At 37.1% G+C, this 17503-nt stretch overlaps 1 protein-coding gene across 1 annotated transcript in view; it reads left to right on the forward strand.

The window, feature by feature from the left end:
• Positions 1-1936: 1936 nt before the first annotated feature.
• Positions 1937-17503, forward strand: part of FAM186A (family with sequence similarity 186 member A) — a 67565-nt gene continuing 51998 nt past the window's right edge. The window contains exon 1 of the mRNA XM_046639968.1: positions 1937-2101. Within this exon, the coding sequence (XP_046495924.1) occupies positions 1937-2101 (165 nt within the window). The remainder of the gene's footprint in view (positions 2102-17503) is intronic.

A 17503-nucleotide genomic window follows, 5' to 3' on the forward strand; every position in this document is an offset into this window, starting at 1 on the left:
AGCAATAATGCTAAATTAGTTTAGTTGACAAGCATGTAGGATGCTTTGTGAATGCCTGCTGAGATAAGCAATGTAAAGAAATCTAGAGAAATAAAAGTTACATAAAGATCTTACAATCTAATACTATTATCAATAAAGTACTTAAACCGACTAATGGATGTCAAATGCTGGATAATGATGAATATTTTAATCAGACTTCACATTCATAAAAATAAATAATTCTCCTTAATTGCGGTTCTTTTCAGAAAACGTTATGAACTTCCTTGAATAAATAGACTTAATTGTGATTTATAGAAAAAAAAGGAGTAATATTTTATGACTGGAGGCCAGTCTAACAATAAAGGAAAGTATTTTAAGGCTTAAAAGAGTTTCTATAAGGAGTTGAGTCTGAAACTATAATGAATATCCAAATTTTAGACAGTTTCTGTGGAAGAACTGAGGAAGAATATGCCAAATGTTAGAAAAAGAAAACTAAAGTACAGCATCTGGTTTTGAGAAGTTTACCAACTAGTAGATAGAGACAAATAATAGTTACACTTCAATGAGATTAGTACTATACTAGACAGTTTACAAAGTGATTTGGGAACACAGAGGAGACAGTCACTTAGGAAACGGGATCTTAAAGAGAAGGAAAAAGATTTAATTTGCTCTCTAGATACCGACTGATATTTTTAAGAGACAACTACTTTATGATCCCCTGCCTTCCTTTCTCTGAAGGACTGAAACGCATGTGTTGTTTAACTTTCCAAGTTCACAACAAAGGCTCCACATAGGACTAAGTTTAAGTTTAAATAAAGACTCAACATAGAAAGTTTTTGTAGAGAAATTGTTTTACATTCACCATTTGTATAAAGTCTAAAACCTCAAAATGATATTATACAGTTTATGAATTTATACACCCGTAGTAAAATTATATAAACATGAACTAGACATCAATACTTCAAAATCGTGATTGTCATTGCCTCTGAAAAGGGACAGAGGGGAAGGAAGGAGTCTGGTGAAAACACCAAAGGGGATTTCAACTTTATCTCTAATGCTTTCTTTTATTTAAAAATATCTGAAGTAAATATGACAAAATGTTAAAATTCGTTCATTCTAGGTGATAGGTACATGCCTATTTGGTATATTACTTTCTGTACTTTGTCATATATTTTTAAATTGGAAACAAAATCTACACAGCCAACAAAACTACCCTCTCCTTTAATTGCTCCAGTCTCCTAAATCCTTTCACCTCCTTTGCAATCAAAGGAGCTGCCCAAAGTACTACTCTTTCAGTTAGAAGGCAGCTTCTAGCGTGCCCTTCAATTTCTCGAGTCAACTATGGAACTTCAAAGACTTTTTCAGTCAGGTTCCTTGAAAAAGCTAGTCACTAGGCAGTACAAAGAGTGTGATCTTCATCCAAAGAATATTTTCCAAGTTACGAAATGTCTAGGAAAAGTTGAGGGGCAGCTGAGGAAGTTGTAACACAATTAATCCATTACAGACAAAAATTCTTAAGCAAAACCTAAGGAAGCAAGAAGAACCAGGAGTTACGTTCGATACACTGGATCTTGAATTCTAACACCTGGATTTTAAACTCATTTAAATAGGGCTATATCTTCTATTTCTTTCAGCATTCCTGTTGTCTATTCTCTCCTACCCTCCCTCCCCCTTCACCCTTCTACCATCACAGCATATAGAATGCCTGGTTCTCTGCATATAATAAGCACTCTTTAAATGTTTGAGTCAATGATAACGTCACAATGGGTCTATTATGACATCACTAGGACTGGATTTACCATGGTCAGCAACCAATTAGTAGCAGGGTAAACCACAATCTCTGGGAGCAGGAAAGGCTTCTAGTTTGTTCGTGGACACTTTTATTAGCATTTGCCTATATTCTGTGAAAAAAGAAGAAATAAAAGAAAATTACTCAATTTTTCAAATATTTATCAAAATGCAAACTGACAATGAATCTGATTCAGAAATTGAACTTGTGGATTACACCACCACGACCAAAGAAACCATTGATAGCTCATTGTTCCCTGCGCTTGAGCTCCCATTTACAGCACAGGATGTCATCTCTAGGATTGAGCAAGCACAGCTCTGTCGAGCCAGAGAGGTAGGTAGTAAATGAGAAGTTTACAGATGGCAACATTTTTTTTAACTTCCCATGACCAGTTACATTTTTTTTGTTACAACTCATTTTATTTTCATGATATTTGACTGTGTTTGAAGTAAATTTGATTTCAAATGACAACTTTCACCTGACTCTGTGGATAACAAGCTCCAATTTTAATCTCTTTCACTTTCATATCAGAATTAAGTTTTTTGAGAAATAAATTACATGTGCTATTGAGTGATTGGGATAGAAAGAAAAATTAAAACCTATAGCTAATATTGATATCTAATTTTAGTCAAAAGTTTTCATTTATTCTCAACTGAGATTTATCAAATAGCTATTAACAAAAAGAAACAGATTGCTTTGAACTCTAGCTCCTTTTATTTCCCCTGAACACTTCATGGAAAAGGAGTTTATTGGCCAAGGACAATAAACAAAGAGCTTAAATAGTATAACAATCAAACAGACCCCAAACAATTAAGGCTATACTGCATTCTGTTCTCTCAGACAGAATACAACAAAATCAGCCAGGTTAAAAGAGGTTAATTCAGAGGAAGTTCTTTCCTATGTGTAAGGAGTACTGAATATTTATACTTTCTCATTCTCCACGTAGACTTACTCCTGATTCAACTCCCCCCAACTAGCAGCAATAACAGTGTTTGCTTTTAATAGCTTTATTGAGGTATAATAGTCATACAATAAACTGTACACTTTTCAAGTATACAGATTTTTTTTTTTGAGGAAGATTAGCCCTGAGGTGACATCTGCTGCCAATCCTCCTCTTTTTGCTGAGGAAGACTGGCCCTGAGTTAACATTCGTGCCCATCTTCCTCCACTTTATATGTGGGATGCCTACCACAGCATGGCTTGCCAAGTGGTGCCATGTCTGCACCCAGGATCCAAACCAGCAAACCCTGGGCCGCCGAAGCAGCCTGTGGTCACTTAACTGCTGCACTACCGGGCAGGCCCCAGTATATGAGATTTTCAATTGCTTTGCATCTTTATCAACACTCGATGTTATTAGTCTTTGTAATTTTAGCCATTCCTAAAGGTATATAATGGTATCTCATTGTGGTTTTAATTCGCACTTTCATAATGACTAATGATTTTGAGCAACTTTCCATGAGCTTATTTGCACTTGGTATGTCTTCTTTAGTAGTTCAAATATTTTGCCCATATTTTAAAAATTGAGTGGTCTGTGTTCTTATCATTCAGTTTTGAGTATTCTTATGTATTCTGAATACAACTCCTTTATCAGATAGATGATTTGCAAATACTTTTTCCCATTCTGTGGCTTGTCTTTTTCTTCCACTATTAGTGTCTTTCAAAGAATAAAACTCCTAAAGCCAATTTATCAACTTTTTCTTTTGTGGATTATGCTTTTAGTGTAGTATACTCCAAGCAAACCTTGCCTAAACCAAGGTCATGTTTTCTCCTAAGTATTCTAGGAGTTTTATTCTTTTAGATTTTACATTTAGGTCTATGATCTATTTTGTCTTAATCTTTGTATGTGATATCAGATATGGATTGAGGTTCTGGGTTTTTGGGGGGTTTTATTGAGGAAGATTAGCCCTGAGCTAACATCTGCCGCCCATCCTCCTCTTTTTGCTGAGGAAGACTGGCCCTGAGCTAACATCCATGCCCATCTTCCTCTATTTTATATGTGGGACGCCTGCCACAGCATGGCTTGATGATTGGTGTGTAGGTCTGTGCCCGGGACCCAAACCAGTGCACCCTGGGCCACGGAAGCAGAGCATGCGAACTTAACTGCTATGTCACCAGTCAGGACCCCTAAACTTCATTTTTGACTGACTGAGTAGGCTAGGACCTCCAGTATAAAGTTGAATAGAAGTGACGAGACATCCTTGCTTTGTTCTTGATGTTAGGGGAAAGCATTCAGTTTTCCACCATTAAGTATGACAGTAACTGTATGTATTTTATGGTGCTCTTTATCAAGTTGGGGAAATTCCCTTCTTTTCCTAGTTTGCTGAGATTTTCAATTAGGAATAGATGTTCAGTTTTGTCAAAAGCTTTTATGGGGGCTGGCCCAGTGGTGCAGGAGTTAAGTGCGCATGTTCTGCTTTGGCGGCCCGGGGTTCGCTGGTTCGGATTCTGGGTGCGGACATAGCACTGCTTGGCAAGCCATGCTCTGGTAGGCATCCCACATATAAAGTAGAGGAAGATGGGCATGGATGTTAGCTCAGGGCCAGTCTTCCTCAGCAGAAAGAGGAGGACTGGCAGCAGTTAGCTCAGGGCTAATGTTCCTCAAAAGAAAAAATTTTAAAAAAAAAGCTTTTACTGCATCTTTTGGAATAATCCTGTGTTTTTTTCTCTTTGAATTTGTTGATATAGTGAATTACATTGATTTAGGAATGTTAAACCAACCTTGCATTTTTTAGATGAACCCCATTTACTCATAATGTAGCATTCTTTTTATTATCTTGTATTTGATTTGCTAAAATTTTGTTAACTTTTCTTTTTCCTGAGGAAGATTAGCCTTGAGCTAACATCTGCCACCAATCCTCCTCTTTTTGCTGAGGAAGACTGGCCCTGAGCTAACATCCATGCCCATCTTCCTCTGCTTTATATATGGGATGCCTACCACAGCATGGCTTGCCAAGCGGTGCCATGTCCACACCCAGGATCCGAACCAGTGAACCCTGTGCTGCCGAAGCGGAACGTGCACACTTAACTGCTGCGCCACCAGGCTGGCCCCTGTTAACAACTTCTTGTGTCTATGTTTATAAAGTATATTGGTCTGTCATTTTCCTTTCTTTTTTTTTTTTTTTTTTCCCTGCTTTATCTCCCCAAATCCTCCCTGGTACATAGTTGTATATCTTAGTTGCAGGTCCTTCTAGTTGTGGCATATGGAATGCCGCCTCAACGTGGCCTGACGAGCGGTGCCATGTCCGCGCCCAGGATCCGAACCCGGGAAACCCTGGGCCACCGCAGCGGGGCATGCAAACTTAACCACTCAGCCACGGGGCCAGCCCCTGTCATTTTCCTTTCTTGTAATGCCTTTGGTTTTGGCATCAGAGTAATGCTAGCTACATAGATTCAGATAGAAAATTCTTTTCAATTTTCTGTAAGTTTGTTGAGAATTGGCCTTTCCTTTTATAGTCATGCACCTGATAATGACATTTTGGTCAGCATCGGACCACATATGCAATGATGGTTCCATAAGATTATTAGCACATAGCCTAGGTGTGTAGTAGACTTATACCACACAGGGTTGTGTAAGTGCACTCTATGATGTTAAAACAATGACAAAATCACCTAATTACACATTTCTCAGAATGTGTCTCTGTTGTTAAGTGACGCATGACTGTATATGTTTGGTAGAAACCAACAGTGTTTGGGTAGGGTGGGGAGAAACAATCAATAGTACTATCTAGAGTTATGGCTTAATTCACAGGAAGGTTTTAAACTACAAATTCAATTAAAAAAATAATCATAGGGCTCTTCAGGTTATCTTATTTCTCCTTGAGTGAGCTTTCACAGGTTCTGTCTTTCAAGGAATTTGCCCATTTCGTCTGAGTAGTTGAGTTTATTAGCCTAGAGTTGTTCATAATAATCTCATATTATCCCTTTGTTATCTGTAGAATCTGTAATAGTGTCACCTCTCATTTTTGATATTAGTAATTTGTTTTCTCCCTTTCTCTCTCTCTCTTTCTTTGCTTATCATTATGGCTAGAGGTTTATCAATTTTATTGATCTTCTCAAAGAATCAACTTTTGATTTCATGGGTTTCCTCTAATTGCTTTTCTGTTTTCTATTTTACTGATTTCTGCACTGATCTTTATGATTTCATTTACATTTTTTACTTTAGGCATAATTTGCTCTTCTTTTTTCCAGTTTCATAAGGTGAAAGCTGAGATCATTGAGAACCTTTTTCTTTCATAATAAGTATTTTGTTCCATCTATTTCTCCCTCTGCAAATGGAAATGCTGTGTTTTCATTGTCATTCAGTTTTAAATACTTTCTAATTTCCCTTTTGAGCTTTTTCTTTGACTCATGGATTATTTAAGTTTATTTATTTATTTATTTTTTCCTCCCCAAAGCCCCAGTACATGGTTGTATATCCTAGTTGTAAGTTGTTCTAGTTATTCTGTGTGTGCCATAGCATGTCAACTGATGGATGAGTGGGAAGCGAAACTGGGCCACCAAAGCAGTGAGAGTGCTGAACTTAACCACTAGGCAATCAGGGCTGGCTTGAACCATGGATTATTTAGAAGCGTGTTACTTAGTTTCCAAATATTTTCAGACTTTTTCTCATTTATTTCCAATTCAATTTCATTGGGTCAGAGAACTTATTTCATATGATCTGAATCCTGGTAAATTTCTTGAAATTCGTTTTATGATTCAGAATATGGTCTACACTGGTAAATGCAATTTATGTACTTGAATACAATTTGTATTCTGTTGATAAGTGGAGTACTCTATAAATAACGATTATATCAAGCAATCAAGTTGGTTGATAGTTTTGTTCAAGTCTTCTGCTATCATTTTTTCTCAACTTTATGTATCAACTATTGAAAAAGAAGTAAAGAAATGTTTGAGTATAATTTTGAATTTATCTAGTTCTTCTGACTGTTCTATCAAATTTTTTTTCATGTATTTTGAATTTATTTCATTAGGTGCCTAAACATTTAGAATTGCTATGTTCTCTGAACGAATTGGCCACTTTACCATTATAAAATGACCCTATTTATCCCTAGTAATATACTTTTCTCTGTAATCTACTTTGTTTGTTATTAATATAGCCATTCTAGCTTTCTTTTTATGAGTGTTACTATCCTTTTACTTTAAACATATTTGGGTTATTATATTTAAAGTGGGTTTCTTATAGGAAGTATATAATTGGGTTTCTTTTTTATCAAACCTGACAATCTCTGCCCTTTAATTGGATGTTTAGACCATTCATATTTAATGTGATTATTGATATTGTTAGGTTTGAATTTGCCATTTTGCTATTTGTTTTCTGTTTGTCCTGTGTGTTTTTTTGTTTCCTTTTTATTCTTTTTCTGACTCTTTTAGATTGAATATATTTTTATGATTCTTATTACCTATAATTCTGATTCACCTTTTTAGTTGCTGCTTTAGGCTTCATAGCATACATATTTAAGTTATCGCCATTTGCCTTCAAGTGGTATTAAACCACTTTTGAACAATGTATAAACTTTATGGCAGTATTCTACCTTTCTCTCTCTCCTGACCTTTATGCTATTTGTATCATACTTCTACGTATGTCATAAACTCAATATTTATTACATTCCAATAATTCTTTTAAATAATTACCTATTTTTCAATTTTTTATTTTAGTAAAATATACATAACATAAAATTTACAATTTTAACGATTTTTAATGGTACAATTCAGTGGCATTAAGTATATATATAACATTGTGTAACCATCATGACTGTCTAGTTTCAGAACTTTTTCATCATCCCAAACAGAAACTCTGATCCATTAAACAATGACTACACATTCCCTTTTCCCCCCAAACCCTGGCAACCTATCTACTTTCTGTCTCTATGAATTTGCCTATGCTAGATACCTTATATAAGTGGAATCAAAGCATTTGTCCTTTTGTACCTGGTATATTTCCCTTAGCGTGTCTTCAAAGTTCAACTGTGTTGTAGCATGTGTCAGAATTTCCTTTCTTTTTAAGGCTAAGCAATATTCCATAGTATGTATATATGACATTTTGTTTATCCATTCATTCATCAATGGACACTTAGGCTACTTCCACCTCTCTGCTATTGTGAGTAGTGCTGCAATGAACATAGGAGTACAAATATCTGTTTAAGTCTCTGCTTTCAGTTCTTTATATACCTAGGTGTGGAATTTCTCGATCGTATGGTAATTCTCTTTTTAATTTTTTGAGAAACCGCTGTACTGTTTTCCATAGTAGCTGCACCATTTTACATTCTCAACAGCAGTGCACAAAGGTCCCAATTTCTACACATTCTCACCAACACTTATTATTTTCTGTGGGTTTTTTTTCTGATAATAAGCATCATAATAGGTGTGAAGTATCTCATTGTGGGTTTGATTTGCATTTCCTTAATGATTAGTGATGTTGAACATCTATTCATATGCTTGTTGACCATGTGTTTTTATTCTTTGGAGAAATGTGTATTCAAGTCCTTTGCCTATTTTGGGACTGGGTTTGTTCTTGTTGAGTTGCAGGAATTCTTTATATATTCTGGATATTAATCATTTATCAGATATGCAATTTGCAAATATTTTCTTCCATTCTGTGTATTATCTTTTACTCTGTTGATAGTTGTGATGGTTAATTTTACATATCAACTTGACTGGGCCACACATTTAGTCAAATATTATTCTGGGTATGTCTATGAAGATGTTTCTTGATAAGATTAACACTTGAATCAATAGACTGAGTAAAGCAAAATGCCTTCCCTAATGTGGGTGGGTTTCATCCAATTAAAAACCTAAACAGCACAAAAAGTCTGATAAAAGAGAACTCCACTTGCCTAACTCCCTTGAACTGGGGCATCAGTCTTTTCCCACCTTCAGACTTGAACTGAATCATCAGCTCTTCTTGGGTTTGGAGCCTGCTGACTTTGGGACTAGAACTACACCATAGGCTTTCCTGGGTCTCTAGCTTGCCAACTAGAGATTGGGAGACTTCTTAGCCTCCATAGTCATGTGAGCCAATTCTTTATAATAAATCTCTCTGTGTCTCTGTCTCTTTCTTTCTGCCTCTCTGTTTTGGTTCTGTTTCTCTGGAGAACCCTGGCTAATACTACGATAGTGGTTTTGGTACCAAGAGTGGTTCTGGAAGAGCAGAGTCTCAAGGATGAGTTTTCTGAATTGGATCTGGGATTTCTAGAATTGACTCTCTAATCTGATTAGATTTCCAGTATTAAAGAGAGCACTGATAGTCCTTGGCATGATCTGGCAATTAAGAAATGCAAAATATCACCATTTGATACTCCTAACCAACTGCTTATAGGAAGCAAGAATCTGGATGACCGTTTATATGATATTTTCAAATATTTTTGGCAAACTAACAAACATAATGAGATAGGTTGGTTGCTCCTAATGCCACCGGACAAAGTAGGGAAAGAAAAGGATGAGCCCAGGGATTCGAATTCTCAGCTCAAGTGCCACATAAATGACCTGAAAGTCTTTATGTGTGCCCTGAAGGAGACCCTTATCTCCTATAGCTGCATAACTGAGATTGCTGAAAATTAAACCAAGTAGCTCATTCTCTGACTGACTGAATTACAAAGCAAGTTGATGTCCCAGTTTCACTTGGTGGCTAATATTAAAGTGAGGGCATTGATTGGGAAGGAATGGGCTCCTGAAAGCTGGAATGGGGATATGTGGGAAGGCCCTGATAAAGCTTGGGACATTGAGCCACTAAATTCTGAAGAGTGTTCTTTGCCAAAGGAGCAGCCTCTCGACCTCCCCCCCCCCCAACAGGAGTAGCCTCTCCAATAGAGAGGGAGCAGCCTGTCCACCCCTGTCTGAGTGGATTAACCCTGCATTGCCTGAGGAAACTGTAACAACCTCTCCTGAAGCAGTTGCCATACAAGACAGCACTGATTTTCCTCAGAAACCATCCCTACTACACCCCTTTGTTTCTAGACCTGTAACTAGACTCAAATTCCAATAGGCCACTAAAGATAAGGTTGAAAGTGTGATCCATGAGGAAGTGCACTACACTCCAAAAGAACTACTTGAGTTTTCCGACTTTTACAGACAGAAATCAAGGGAATATATGTGGGAATAGACGTTACGGGTGCAGGATAATAGTAAAAGAGACATAAAGTTGGATAAGGTTGAATTTACTGATATGGGCTCATTAAGCAGAGATTCTGCATGTAATATTACAGCTTGGGGAATTAGAAAGGGTTCTAAGAGTTTGGTTGTTTGGTTGGCTGAAACATGGACCAAAAGGTTGCCCATACTGAGTGAGTTAGAAATGCCAGATTTGCCTTGGTTTAATGCAGAAGAAAGAATTCAAATGCTTAGAGAGATTGGAATGTTAGAGTGGAGGGCAATTATGGTGGGAAATGCCAATTATGGTGGGAAAACCACTAAAACTACCTCTGCCTGGGACAATAGTGAACCAAAGCAATACTGCATTTCTAGAGGGATTGCAGAGATAAGTGTCACAACCAAGGAAAGATGCAGGAGTGGTGGTTCCCACCATCCTCATTCAATTTGCTTATTTGGCCAGTGCAGAAGACAGATGGATCTTGGAGAATGACAGTGGGTTATAGGCATACCTCAGAGATATTGCAGATTCAGTTCCAGAACACCACAATAAAGTGAATATTGCAATAAAGAGAGTCACATGAATTTTTTGGTTTCACAGTGCATATAAAAGTTATGTTTACACTATCCTGTAGTCTATTAAGTGTGCAGGAGCATTATGTCTAAAAACAATGTACATGCCTTAATTAAAAGATACTTTATTGCTAAAAAAAAAAAAAAGCTAACCATCATCTGAGCTGTACTGTAAAATTAACCAGGTGGTGATCCTATTGCAGCTGACATACCAGATGTAGTTTCACTGCTTGAGTGAATTAACACATCCTCTAGTACCCAGTGTGCCTCTACTAATCTGGCGAATGATTTTTCTCCATATCTGTCAATAATGACCACCAGAAGCAGTTTGCTTTCAGCTGGCAAGGCCAGCAATACACTTTCACTGGGCTATCTCAGCGTCATGTCAACTCTCCAGTTTGGTAGAATTCACCAGTGAAGCCATCTGGTCTAGGCTTTTCTTTGTTGGGAGTTTTTTAGTATTACTGATTCACTCTCCTTCCTGGTTATAAGTCTATTTAGATTTTATATTTCTTTATTATTCAGTCTTCATATACTTTATGTTTCTAGGATTTTTTCCATTTGATCTAGGTTATCCAATTTCATGGCATAAGATTGTACATAATATCCTCTTATAATACTGTTTATTTCTGTAGAACCAGTAAAAATGTCCCCACATTGATTTCTGGTTTTAGGAATTCGAGTCTTCTCTTTTTTCTTAATGAATATACCTCAAAGTTTGCAATTTTGTTGATTTTTTGGAAGAAACAACTTTTTGTTTCATTGACTTTCTCTACTCTTTTATTTATGTCTGCTCTAATCTTTGTTAATTCTTCCCTTCTACTTAGCTTTGTGTGTAATTTATTACTCATTTTCTAGTTCCTTAAGGTGTAAAGTTAGGTTACTGACTGGAGATCTTTCTTCTTTTTCTCACATAAATGTTTATCCTTATAAATTTCCTTCCTAGTACTGCTTTTGCTACATCCCATAGTTTTTGGTATGCTGTGCTTTCATTTTCATTTATAAGTATTTTCTATTTTCCCTTGTGATTTCATGTTTGACCCTCTTGTTGTTTAAGAATGTGTTAATTTCCACACATTTGTGAATTTTCCAGTTTTCCTTCTGTGATTGATTTCTAACTTCATCTCATTGTTGGAAAAGATACTTTGCATTTTGGGGGGGTTTTTTTGAGGAAGATTAGCCCTGAGCTAACATCTGCTGCCAGTCCTTCTCTTTTTTGCTGAGGAGACTGGCCCTGAGCTCACATCCCTGCCCATCGTCCTCTACTTTATATGTGAAACGCCTACCACAGCATGGCTTGCCAAGCGGTGCCATGTCTGCACCTGGGATCTGAACCGGTGAACCCCAGGCTGCCGAAGCAGAACGTGTGCACGTAACTGCTGCGCCACTGGACTGGCCCTGTATGTTTTTGTATATATTGAGATTTGTTTTGTGGCCTAACATATGGTATCCTGGAGAATCTTGCACATGCACTTGAGAAAATTATATATTCTGTGTACATCTATTATATCTAAATGGTTTATTGTATTGTTCAAGGTCTCCATTTTCTAACTTCACTTCTGTCTGGTGGTTGTATCCATTATTGAAAATAAAGTATTGGGGCTGGCCCCATGGCCGAGTGGTTAAGTTCGCATGCTCCGCTGCAGGTGGCCCAGTGTTTCGTTGGTTCGAATCCTGGGTGTGGACATGGCACTGCTCATCAAACCATGCTGAGGTGGTGTCCCACATGCCACAACTAGAAGGACCCACAATGAAGAATATACAACTATGTACTGGGGGCTTTGGGAAGAAAAAAGAAAAAAATAAAAAATCTTTGAAAATAAAGTATTGAAGTCTCCCACTATTGTAGAACTATCTATTTCTCCCTTTAATTCCATCAAGTTTTGCTCTTGTGTTTTGAATGTCTATTATTAAATGCATGAATGTTTATAATTGTTACATCTTCTTGCTATATTGAACTTTTTATTATATTCTTTGGTAATCTTTTTTGATTTAAAGTCTATTTTGTCTTTTATTGACATAGCCACTCAGCTCTTTTTTTTTTTTGGTTATTGTTTGCATGGAATCTCTTTTGCCATCGTTTCATTTTCAACCTCTTTGGGTCTTTGGAACTGAAGTTAGTCTCTTATAAACAGCATATGGTGGATCATGGTTTTTAAAAATCTGTTCTACCAAGCCTTATCTTTTGATAAAATGGTTTAATCCATTTACATTTAAAGCAATTACTGGCCAGCCTGGTGGTGCAGCTGTTAAGTGCCCACGTTCTGCTTCAGCGGCCGGGGTTCGCCGGTTCGGATCCCAGGTGCGGACATGGCACTGCTTGGCAAGCCATGCTGTGGTAGGCATCCCACATATAAAGTAGAGGAAAATGGGCACAGATGTTAGCTCAGGGCCAGTCTTCTTCAGCAAAAAGAGGAGGATTGGCAGCAGTTAGCTTAGGGCTAATCTTCCTAAAAAAAATAAACTAATTACTGATAAGTGATTTAACATTTTTCATTTTGTTATTTGTTTTCTATTTGCATTATAGCTTTTTTCTTCTCATCTTTTGAATTATTGCCATCCTTTTTGTTTAGTTGATTTTTTTAGTAAAATGTTTTAATTCCTTTCTCATTTCCTTTTTGTACATATTGTATACTTCTTTGCTTTGTGGTTACCATGGGGATTACAAATAACATCATAAAGTTATACACTCTTAATTTGAATTTTTTTATTGCAGTAACATTGCTTTATAACATATAAATTTCAGGTGTACATGGTTACATATGTCAATTTCTGTGTAGATTACATCATGTTTACCACCTAAGGACTAATTACAATCCATCACCACACAAACACACACACACACACACACACACACACACACACACGTGCCTAATCACCCCTTTTACCCCTCCTCCCACCTCCCATCCCCTCTGGTAACCACCAATCTAATCTCTGTTTCTATGTGTTTGTTTGTCATTGCTGTTTTTTGTGTGTGTGAGGAAGATTGACCCAGAGCTAACATCTGTTGCCAATCTTCCTCTATTTTATGTGGATGCCACCACAGTGTGGCTTGACAAGTGGTCCTAGGTTCACACCCAGGATCCCAACTTGCAAACCCCAGGCCACCAAAACAGAGTGCCTGAACTTAACCACTACACCACGGGCCAGCCCTGTTGTTTTTATCTTCTATTTATGAGTGAGATCATACACTATTTGACTTTCTCCCTTTGACTTATTTCCATCCATGTAGTCACAAATGGCCAGATTTCATCATTTCTTATGGCTGAGTAGTATTTCATTGTGTATATATACCACATCTTCTTTATCCATTCTTCCCTTAATGGGCACCTAGTTTGCTTCCAAGTCTTGGCTATTGTGAATAATGATGCGATGAACATAGGGGTTCATGTATCTTTATGCATTTGTGTTTTCATCTTCTTTGGATAAACCCCCAGCAGTGGAATAGCTGTGTCATTTGGTAGGCCTATTCTTAATTTTTTGAGGAATCTCCATATTGTTTTCCATAGTGGCTGCACCAGTTTGCACTCCTATGAGCAGTGTATGAGAGTTCCCTTCTCTCCACATCCTCTCCAACACTTATTGTTTCCTGTCTTGTTAATTATAGCCATTCTGATGGGAGTGAAGTGATATCTCATTGTAGTTTTGATTTGCATTTCCCTGATAGTTAATGATGTTGAACATCTTTTTATGTGCCTGTTGGCCATCTGTATATCTTGTTTGAAGAAATGTCTGTTCAGATCCTCTGCCCATTTTTAATTGGTTTTTTTGTTGTTGTTGTTGAGTTGTATGAGTTGTTTATATATTTTGGATGTTAACCCCTTATTGGATACATACTTTGCAAATATCTTCTCCCAATTGTTAGGTTGTCTTTTCATTTTGTTGATGGTTTCCTTTTCTGTGCAGAAGTGTTTTAGTGTGATGTAGACCCATTTGTTTATTTTTTCTTTTGTTTGCCTTGCCTGAAGAGATATGATATTCAAAAAGATACTGCTAAGGATGATGTCAAAGAGTGTATGCCCCATGTTTTCTTCTAGGAGTTTTATGGTTTCAGGTCTTAGATTCAGGTCTTTAATCCACTTTGAGTTAATTTTTGTGTATGGTATAAGATAAATGATCTATTTTCATTTTTTTGCATGTGGCTGTTGATATTTTTTGATTGGATGTCAGATATTGTAAATTCTGTCTTCTTAGGTGCTGGATATTTTTCTAATTCTATAAATATTCTCAAACTTTTAGAAAACAGTTATGTAGAAGTAGTTTGATCCTTTTGAATCTTTCTTTGTGCATTGCTGGTGAGACTATGAAGCTGGGTACCTGAGGGTTACTGGAAATATTCAATAAGATTACCTTTCCATCTTGTTCCCAACACAGATATAGATGAAAAGAAGTTAATCTTGTCAATTCGATGTTTTCTTGTTTACTCTGAGGGGTGACTCATGAGTCAGGGAGGATTTATAAGTTTGTTTTACAGAAGAAAAAGAATGCCTTCAAGGAAATAACAATTACCAGATAACCAGCCCCCAGCTGCCATTGATACCCGGAAGTCACATTGCCCAAGGGCTTATCTGGAGCAAAGAAACAGGGATTACACCTTTGTTTCTCCAAAACTCCTCCTGCCAAGTCCCTTAGCTCCATGAAATCCCCTGCTTTCTCTCTCTCTCTTTTTTTTTTTTAAGGAAGATTAGCCCTGAGCTAACATGTGCTGCCAATCCTCCTCTTTTTGCTGAGGAAGACTGGCCCTGAGCTACATCTGTGTCCATCTTCCTCCACTTTATATGTGGGACACCTACCACAGCATGGCTTGCCAAGGAGTACCGTGTGCGCACCCGGGATCTGAACCGGAGAACCCTGGGCTGCCGAAGCGGAATGTGAGAATTTAACCGCTGCACCACCAGGCCAGCCCCAGTTTCCTTCTCTTATTAAGGCAGATTTGAGAGAACCTATCCTCTTGCCTTCTCATTTTGGCCAATTCAAATAATCTTTCTCCATCTCCAAGCACTGATGTCTCAGTGATTGGCTTACTGTGCACTGGGCACAGGAACTTGAGATTAAGAAGTTCATTATCAACTATAGCAGCATTTTCCTTATGGCTAATTTTGCCTCCATTACTGAGGCAAAAAAGTTTCTGAGTACTCTACCAGTTATTCCATGGATTAAGTTCTCTCCTCCAGCTGGGGACAGAAAATATCCCTCCTCCTTTTGTGAGCTCTGGGGACTGTTTCTATTAATCCTTTTAGATGGCCTTCTTTTAGTTGTTTCAGATAAGAGGATAAATCTAGTCCATGTTACTTCATCTAGGGTGGAAGGATAGGTTGAATTCTCCTTTTAAAAACTTAAAAAAGAGGCTGGCCCCGTGGCCGAGTGGTTAAGTTCGCCCGCTCCGCTGCAGGCGGCCCAGTGATTTGTTGTTCGAATCCTGGGCGCGGACATGGCACTGCTCATCAAACCACGCTGAGGCAGCGTTCCACATGCCACAACTAGAAGGACCCACAACGAAGAATATACAACTATGTACTGGGGAGCTTTGGGGAGAAAAAGGGAAAAAAATTAAAAAATAAAAACTTTAAAAAATTATAGTAAATATAAGTAAAAATTCACAATTTAAAAATTCAATGGGGGGCTGGTCCGGTGGCACAGTGGTTAAGTGCACACGTTCTGCTTTGGTGGCCTGGGCTGCCAGTTCAGACCCTGGGTGCAGACATGGCACCGCTTGGCAAGCCATGCTGTGGTAGGCGTCCCACATATAAAGTAGAGGAAGATTGGCAGCAGATGTTAGCTCAGGGCTAATTTCCTCAAAAAAAAAAAAAAACAATTATCACAAAGTGAACAAACCCAAAAATTACAAAAAAGTATTATCTGAACTACAGAAACCTCCTCATTTCCCCCAAAGACAACTATTATCTTGACCCTTAACACTGTAGGTTGGTTTTGCCTGATAAATGGAATCATACAGTATATATTCTTTAATGTCTGGCTTCTTTTGCTTAATACTAAGTTCATGGTATTCTTTATATGAAGATATAGTTCATTAATTTTCATTACTGTCGTTCCATTTTATGACTTTATCCATTCTGCTATTTTTGTCTACTACAAACAATATTGCTATAAACATTTTTACGAATATCTTTTGATACACGTGTGCATGCATTTCATCTATGAATGAAATTGCTGAGCAATCAAGCATGCATAGATTCCACTTTAATAAATAATGCAAAATGGGTTTTTTCTTTAAGTTTTTAATTTCAAATTACTTTTGGACTTAAAGAAAAGCCACAAAAATAGCACAGAATTTCCATATATTTTAACCCAGTTTCCCCTAATGTTTAACATCCTATATAACCATAGTACAACAGACACTCAGAAAATTAAAATTGATACAATACTATTAACTAAAGATCTCATTTCAGTTTTACAAGTTTTCCCACTCATGTCATCTTTCCGTAACAGGATCCTATCCAGGGCCTCATATAGCATTTACTTGTTTCCTTAGTTTCTTGCAGTCTGTATCATTTCCTTGGTCATTCATTGCCTTTTATGACCTTGATATTTTCAAATAATATTATTTTTTGAATCTCTCTCAGTTTGGGCTTCTTTAATTATTTTTCATGATTGGATTGAAATTATACATTTTGGGGGGGCAAGAAAACCCCAGAAATGATCTGTGTTAGTAAATCATATTACAGGGTTTTGCATTATGACTAGTGTTGACCTTGATCATTTGGTTATAGAGGTTTGTTCACTGTAAGGTTATCTTTGTAGTTAATAAATACCTTGGGGAAGATACTTTGAGGCTGTGCACACTCTGTGTCTTCCCAAATTTTTGTCCAATAATTTTGGAATCCACTGGTAGATATTGCCAGCAACAATTACTACTGTGCTATTTACCTAATGGTAATTTCCTATTTCCTTCTTACACATTTATGAATAGGAAATCTACTGCAAGGAAAATCTACCTCTTCCACTTTTTTATTTACCTGATAATTACTTACACTGATATAGACTCATAGATATTTATTCTATCCTGTAGGTTATAATTCAATAATATTATTTTTTGAGTGTGTGTGTGGCTTCCAT

This window comes from Equus quagga, chromosome 1 (assembly GCF_021613505.1).
Source record: "Equus quagga isolate Etosha38 chromosome 1, UCLA_HA_Equagga_1.0, whole genome shotgun sequence".
Taxonomy (NCBI): Eukaryota; Metazoa; Chordata; class Mammalia; order Perissodactyla; family Equidae; genus Equus; species Equus quagga.